The sequence below is a fragment of the Amyelois transitella genome, chromosome 4 (genome assembly GCF_032362555.1).
Source record: "Amyelois transitella isolate CPQ chromosome 4, ilAmyTran1.1, whole genome shotgun sequence".
Lineage (NCBI taxonomy): Eukaryota > Metazoa > Arthropoda > Insecta > Lepidoptera > Pyralidae > Amyelois > Amyelois transitella.
In genome coordinates this window covers 9,261,116-9,269,603 of record NC_083507.1, presented here as the reverse complement: position 1 = coordinate 9,269,603, position 8,488 = coordinate 9,261,116, and the positions used below count along the sequence as shown (strand labels likewise).

The window sequence follows — 8,488 nt, the reverse complement described above, 5'->3', positions numbered from 1 at the left end:
CCATTCAGTCTTTTCAAGACTGTTGGCTCTGTCTACCCCGCAAGGGATATAGACGTGATCATATGTATGTATGTATTTGTCTATGTAAACCATAAAGTATCGTAAGTCAAAAATTTCATTCATTTCACAAAATTCAATTTCATTCGACATTTCAAATGTCATTTCATTGGTATATTTTCCATTTTCACCATGTTGGGGATCGAACATCAGTTTATTTTGGGGGCGTACAGAAATTAAATACGTGGGTTTAATCATTACACTATGAATTAAACGTTAAACTATCTACGATACCATTACGTGAACTAAAATGGCACAATCTACTTTTAGGTACACGATTGCTAAATTTGTGAGTTTAGAAAATATTGAGATAATTTTTGTTGATTGTTGACTTTGGTCTTTCTTTATAGTGGAGTCGACGAATATGGGTTTGAAAGGCATGAGGATTTTGACTACGACAACTACGAGCACTTTATGTCTGTGTACCTAAAGGTTCTTGCAACCAGAGCGCAAAAATGGTCTGTTCTACTTGGTGAAGGAAAGTCGGTCAAACGTACCAACACTGTCAAACGATACGTACGGAAAGGAATTCCTAGTGAGTATTTGTTTACAAATTATATTCAATCTAAATTATAGAAAACTTAAAAAAAAATATTTTTGAAACTAAAAGATGGAATGGTTGATAATTTTATACAAGTATATTTTATTTCTCAGGTGAACATCGACCCTCAGTATGGATGGCAATATCAGAAGCCGACAAAATGAAAGACCTAAGCCCAGATTTGTTCCACAAGATATTAGATGGGCCATTTGAAAAAGAGCTGGTTGATCTTGTAAAAACAGACTTGCCACGAACTTTCCCAGACAACATATACTTTACTAAAGAAGCTAATCATCAGACGCACCTGTTCAACATTTTAATAGCTTATGCTCATAGTAATCGAGTGGTTGGTTACTGCCAGGGTCTCAATTATATTGCAGGTACGTGAGTAAATTATATATTTAGCTGTAACTTTGATTTATTATCTTGTTTGATATTGGCATTGTTATCATTTCTGTGGCTTATCTCTCAAATCCTGATAAATCAAGGAAGACCTTTCTTTTAATATTTTCTAAGTATAAAAATAAATAACATTTTAATGGCTGGTCTTCTCTCGTCATCTTATTTATCAAATATGGCCTACTAAGGATTATTTGACCAATATGGCCAAAGCTTTGATCTCATAGCAATTTATTCACCAAAAATCTTGACTTTTTGTCTAAAGGCAAATTTCATTATATACTTTCTGCTGTGGTTTGATAGACAATCATCCTTAAGTAGGGTGTTTTATTTAAAGGGCCTCTATTCAATGAAATAATTATAATACATTCATACTTCAAGTAGGTCTGAAAAAGAGGATCACAAACTATAAAAAAAACAATACATTTTTCTTCTTTATTGATATTACTTTTATGTAACTGGAATATTTTAAAATCAGGATTACTTCTCCTGGCCACGAAAAGTGAAGAGACATCATTCTGGCTGCTCAAAGTGCTGGTTGAAAAGATCCTACCCGACTACTACACGAAGACCATGGATGGTCTCATTGTGGACATTGAAGTCCTGTCAGAGTTGGTCAAGTCCAAAGTACCTGATGTACATCAGCATGTAATTAATCTAGGTAAGTTATATCAAGGTTTATCCATGAACTGAATATAAAATTGATTTTATATGCATAGTGCCCTGTGGTTCCCGCCACCAATAGAAAAAATAATATGACCACTCTTACCCATGGATGTCGTAAAAGGAGACTAAGGGATAGGCTTATAAACTTGGGATTCTTCTTTTAGGCGATGGGCTGGCAACCTGTCACTATTTGAATCTCAATTCTATCATTGATTTCAATTTTATCATTTTCTAAATGTAGTCTATCAGTCTTTTCAAGACCGTTGCCTCTGTCTACCCCGCAAGGGATATGGACGCGATTATATGTATGTACTACTACTACTTGTAAGAAAGAGGAAAAGATAGGATCACTGCAATAATATAAACATTGGTTTTTCCAACAAATCCTTGTGAATATTGAAGCCTTATGGTCAACAAAAGGGATTTAATTCATTCAATCAATCTGCTGTCCATAAATAAAAAATCCACATAATAAATATTTCCTTATATTACAGGCCTCCCATGGGCCGTTATAACTACCAAGTGGTTTGTGTGTCTATTTGCCGAGGTTCTACCAATAGAGACTGTCCTGCGGATATGGGACTGCCTTTTCTATGAGGGCTCAAAAATCCTGTTCAGGGTGTGTTTGACTCTGATCAAGGCTAACAGGTATTTTGAAAATATATATTTTACTTTTAAAGTACTGTATTGAAAACCGCTTTGCACATACTTCAATGTTTCTGAAAAAAGAGATTTAATCTATACATATAATAAATCTGTAGAAGGGTCAATTCTGTACATTGAAAATATTTAAAAAATAAATAGCAGGGGGTGTTACTGGATCGATACCGAACACAAATATGTGATTAAAAAAATTTTTGTCTGTCTGTCTGTATGTTCAGGCATCACGTGAAAACTAATGGTTCGATTTTGATGAAACTTGGTATAATTATACCTTATTATCCTGGGCATAAAATAGGATACTTTTTATCCTGGAAAAATACGAAGAAAAAAAAATCTTAATTTTTCAGTTTATCCATAGACGTTCTGTAGAACCGCGAACACACGTTGCGTTACCCGCAGTGGATTCAGCGCCGTAACTTATAGCGCCGAAAGTCGGATTTAGCTTAAACCGTTTGTGGCACACGCGGGCCGAACTAATACTAAAACTACTAATTACAATGAAAAAAATACTTTAGTCCGGTCAATGTAGACATTCGAAGCTACATTAATTCCCATCAAGCTGAAAATGAGTATAATTGTTTAAAATACAATCAAAAGCATTATTTCAAAATTCCCCATGATTCCGGTTAAGGAAAATAAATTACCAAGGTCAAAGGTAAAAAATGGGTGTTTCGCGATTTTCTTCAATACGGTAATTTTTTGCAAATCGGAAAATTACCTCAGACATAAATTGTAGATCATAAAGTTATCTATAAAAAAGGTATCAATATTTTTTTCAATAAAGCTACCGTTTCTGAGATATAACGATGCAAAAAGTTGCAAGCGTATAATATGCACACGTTTCCACGCCACCTCTGAGTTAGTGTACTATTAGCGCGTTTTTTTTTAATATTTTATTATTAAACTTGAAAAATTCTGAAATAGGTTAGAATAAACACGTGTTTTCACTACGCAGTGGCACTCAAGACAAACTTTCGCATTTATTATTTAAAACAATTAGAATAACCCTAAGTGAAGAAAATCTTAGGACAATAATAGAGATTACAATTAAATCAAATTAATACTAAAACTACTTATAAAAAGAAAGAAAAAAGATGACTACAAACTAAAATTTAATTTTTAAATTGTACAGCTCCTGCATAGTACGTATGTTGACATGGGGGAGTGTGCCCAGAAAGCTGGCAGCATTGCCAATTTGAATGGCAATGCTGATTCTCTGAGCCAGATAATTTCCAGCCCCCCGGTCAAGAGATACCTCAATCAGCTTTTTCGACAATTGTCAGAAAAGCTGAAGGGTAGATAGGCCCCCCGGTCCCAGAGTTTCTACCCCAAAAGGTTCAAAAGTATAGGTATTACCGATACCTAAATATTTGCGCCTTTTGAGGTTTTTTGTCTAATTTGAAGCAGAACCGGCCTTAGATTTAGTAACCTGAAGATGAGACGGCGCAAGTGTGTCGACATAAGTAGCATCCCACACCAAAGGCTGCTCCAATCTCCAGGGTCCCAAAGTCATACCATCCGGTCTCTTGGCATCATCCCGAGCCAGACCGTTTGGTTCTAGAATGGCTGGAACATGGATGGTGGCAAGAGCACAGAGGATTATATCATTTAGGGCGGCATGGCGCCCTTAACGGCCGGCACTCCTAGGGCATGAGAGGCCGTGGTGTCCATAGCCGTCAACGGTATTCCCGCAAGGACTTCTATTATTAAAGACTAATGGTATTTCATGTGTTGAGCATTCTGAGATAAAGCAGGTATACGACCCTAGCCACGTACACAATTAAACAGAGAGACAGATGTTGTCTCAAGGTTTCACTACAGTATAAATGAAGGGACTGGGTTTCATCATACTTATGTATATTTTATATTTTGAATTCAAGTTAAAATTACGGACAGAACAATATTTTTACTTATATTACTGCTACACAGAGTATATACGAGACGTGCTTATGCATATTATGACGCTTGCAACTTTTTGCATCGTTATACCTCAGAAACGGTAGCTTCAGCTTGATGGGAATTAATGTAGCTTCATTCTTATTTTTTGGTCTAAATTGACCGGACTACTGACATTGTGAGAGTTACTCAAAATGGAGAAATAAACCATCCACGCGATGACTGACATCCGCGCGGACGGAGTCGCGGGGGGAAGCTAGTAATGCAATATGTCTATTGTACATTACCTTTTTAAGAAACCTGTATTTTAATAAGCGCGCATAACACATTTAACTACAGAGAAATATGATTTAATAGGGTCAAGATACCGTGCAGTCAACTATAAAATAATTTCATTCATAGTGGATGAGATGACATTATAGTCTATTGAGTGAATGTTTTTTTTTTTACATTATGTAGCTTCTGTGTGCAATAAAAGAACTAAATCTTATGTCCATAATTTTCCAAGAGTTGAAACATTTATAAATATAATTTTAGTTAATATGATTTATTAATATTTGCAGGGCATCTATACTGGCGTGCAATGACTTCACCACTCTGGCGGAATGTTTCAAAGCAATCGTGAAAAACGCCAGCGCGTTACATTGCCACGAATTTATGCAGGTAATTCTATTTTTTACAGTTATTTTAGTTGTATGAACGAACAAACAATTTGGTAAAGTTCACAAAATAATTTGGTCGATTTTTTTATTCTAGCCTAAATACAGTGTCAAGGATAATTTGTTTTATCACATTAAAATACGTCATTTTGGATTCTAGGTCAGGTGGCGGCAGTCAATGTTACCGAGTAATGACCTGATTCCGAAAATGTTGCTCTATTTCCAAATTATACAATGCCTGCTGACAAATTTAATAAAACTGACTTGGTACTAGCTTTTGCAGGGAGTTTTGCTTCTGTGGGAAATTCCAGAAAAAAGGAGCCTATGTCACTCCCGAAGGACTTCTATATCTGTGCAAAATTTCGTGAAAAAGTTTGTTTTTAAGTTCATTCGTTACAAACATACAAAAATACAAATCTTTTCTCTTTGTTAATAGTGTGGATAACAACGGCTAACACTGAACCGATTACCTATACTGGAATTCAGCACGTACCAAATTGTGTACATACATTAATTCCGTGCCAATATTACGTTGTTTAAGACCATTAAAACTATAACGAATGAGGTCAATGTCTGACACTAATTGACCTCTACAATCAAATTAAAGTGGAAAATTATATTAATCTTGCACCCATGGTAGTCTAGCTACTGCGAATGATGAAATGTCGCAATGCTTGTTGATGGTAATGGTTTGACGTCTTTCGTAACAGTTAGTATTAGTAGTAATACAAATGACGTTAGTATAATGTCGTAAACTGAAAAGTAATTATCTTATTACGTCAATATTTTATGGGTAGTAATTAAAATAATTTGTTTTATTTATCCTTGACAAAGGTTACATATTATTATAAATAAAAGAGAGCAAAAAGGGTGAATAATGCACAAATTTGGGTTACATTTTCTCCCAAAACACAATCTCCTGAAAAACTGGCGCATTTTATTGCATACCAGCTTCCCTGGAATTAAATGCAATGCAATTGAATTTTTTAAAAAAACTAATGAGAGTGTATCGCTTGCTTACAGCGACACGCAGGTTTTGCAAACTGCTACAATTTTTAGGAGGATGAAGATCCTATCCTATCTTTACGTATATACCAATTTATTGAAATTCCTTCATCATTGGTACATGTCTCTTCCTGAATTCAAAGCCGTAGAATCTACGATTGTAAAACTTTTAAATACATACAAATGTACTGATCATTCCTGGAGGTGTAGGCAAAGACGTTAAAGAAGTAGGTTATTAATCTCTGTTTTTAAATTGTTTCAGTCAATTTTCAAAGTACCTGGAACTCTATCGAACACAACGATCGCCAAGCTGAGGGCGCGGTTCGCCAAGCAGCGCCGGGAGCAACAGCAGAAGGAGCCCCGATGAGCCGCCGCCCGAACAGATTCGATCTCAACCTTATTGATGCAATAAACCAAATGTATACCTCTTTCCTTCGAGGGATTAAGTCTTACGACACTAGGTTTATATCAAAAACTAATTATGGACCTGCAATTAACTCCTATTGCATGTTTCCAAAAATTATTCGTAAGTGTTAAAAATTCAGTCAAAGCTGGCATTTTTAATAATAGAACAGTAATTTTTACAAATATAGGATTAAGTTATGACAAACAAAATCTATCTCTCATTTTGTGTATTTCGGATAGCGTTTCCATTAATATAAATCTTTCAAATAATTCTACTATAATTTTTAAGGCTGGATACTGTCAGACATGCTGTATTAAAATAATTTAGCCAAATGATTTTATCTCAGTTAATCGGTCCAAATTATATAGCATAACCGCTGAGAATGTAATCGGGAAACACAAAGATGAGGGCCAGAAATTATCATACTCCATTCATTTATAAGAGTTTGTCTAAAAAAATTTGATGGATTCTGTGCTTTTGCTAGATAGGGTTGTACGTGGTAATGCCAATTGATTTGACAAGTATAGTTGCATTTTGAATTTTGAACAAAGTTTGATTTTAAATATACATATTTGAATAATAAAAAAGTTGTAATAGAATCCGACTACAGATTATATGTATAGGTCGTCCTTGTTCTATTTCAAATAAATCCTGAGTGAACTGCACTTTCAAGTAACTGATTGTGTTACTATGGTACAAGCTGGGTTGAGTTCCCCTTTAGAAACTGAAACAAACTAAATCTTTTTAAAACACCTCTTATATTCAATTAAAATGAGCCATATTTAAAAGCGTGCCACCTTCAACATATTTACAATGTGCACAGTTGCATTTTTCTATGACTTTTTTATGTTTCTCACTGTACACATTATATTTTCTGTAGACGGGTAATTATGACGAACACATGACAAAGTATATTTGAATAATGTGCGCTTAAATAAGTATTTTGTAAGTTTTATGTTAGGTGTTTTTGCATATCACTGCATTGAATTATTTCGTTGCGCTGTATTGTTATTGTTATTAATAAAACTGAGATAACTGATGCTTTTTATAAAATCCTGTAAGTATAAACTATTATTAAATATATTTACGTAATATTTTGAACAACACCATTAGTATTTCTGTAGGCAAAGCCTTTAGAGTTTAATTCATAGAAATTTAGACATAGTCTATGTATTTACAAATGTGTTTCATGCTATGAATGTTATACATTCTCACTGACAATAAGCATTACATATCTTTATGCAGTGGTGTTATTTTATTGTAGGTTTTGCTCAATGGAATAATTTGCATGTTATAGTAAAGGATTTGTTTCGTATTTTTGGCAAAAATAAATATTAACATAGAATAAGAAAGTGATCCCTCCACTTTTTCACTTCTCGCTTCCCATTTGGAAGTTAAATTTTCTTAGTTATCGAGTGTGTATTATCGTGTTGCAGAGTCAGTGGATTAGTCCATGGATTTATTGAACTAACGCCCCCAGATGGCACCCAGGACCAATGGCTTATGATGCCTTCTGATGCACTGAATAATATTTCACTTTAAAAATTCTAGTTTACTATAAAATAAAAAAGACTTGATTACTACTTTTTGATCATGGAGGCAGTTAACATAATAATGTGTTATAGTTATCAAGAAATACCATAAATATTCAGCCTATAACATAACATTATATATACTTAGGTTCTTTAAAATTTCTTGGTTAGACCGTTTGATTAAAAAACGAAATATAAAACTTAAAATCATCATCTATAATTACACAAAATACTTAAAATATTTCTGGAGGTACTTTTTATAATATCTAAGTAGGATCTAGTACATCCTTACATAGCATAAATCCTATACATGTAATTGCTATTTTAATAAAATTGTATAAAAGAACTTTAAGATGAACTTTTTAATACTTAGTAATGTATTTTTGTAAAGATTTTTTCTATCAATGGCTCCCTAGTATTGTTGGTGTCAATGTGCTGTGAATTACCTTTAGCATGCTGTCTCTAAAATGCCTGAATCCACTTTGAGTATTGCCATAATACATATTTGGATGTTTCAATGTAAACTGAATAGATTATTGATATGTTGAAAATGTGTTTTATTTCTAACAACTTTAAACAGATAACAAGTAAAATATTGACTTCTATTTACCGCAGTAAGCAGAAAATTGCAAACAAATTAACAAAGTTTCATTTTCTAGCCTCA

The 8,488-nt window shown here is 33.8% G+C and overlaps 1 protein-coding gene across 1 annotated transcript; it reads left to right on the top strand.

Moving 5' to 3' along the window:
- Positions 1-121: 121 nt before the first annotated feature.
- Positions 122-8,375, top strand: LOC106139298 (growth hormone-regulated TBC protein 1-A). The gene is made up of 7 exons (XM_013340719.2): positions 122-327; positions 408-592; positions 712-978; positions 1,476-1,658; positions 2,158-2,311; positions 4,786-4,885; positions 6,149-8,375. The coding sequence occupies exons 1-7, from the start codon at positions 308-310 to the stop codon at positions 6,251-6,253; spliced, it is 1,014 nt and encodes a 337-aa protein (XP_013196173.1). The 5' UTR covers positions 122-307; the 3' UTR covers positions 6,254-8,375.
- The last annotated feature ends 113 nt before the right edge of the window (positions 8,376-8,488 follow it).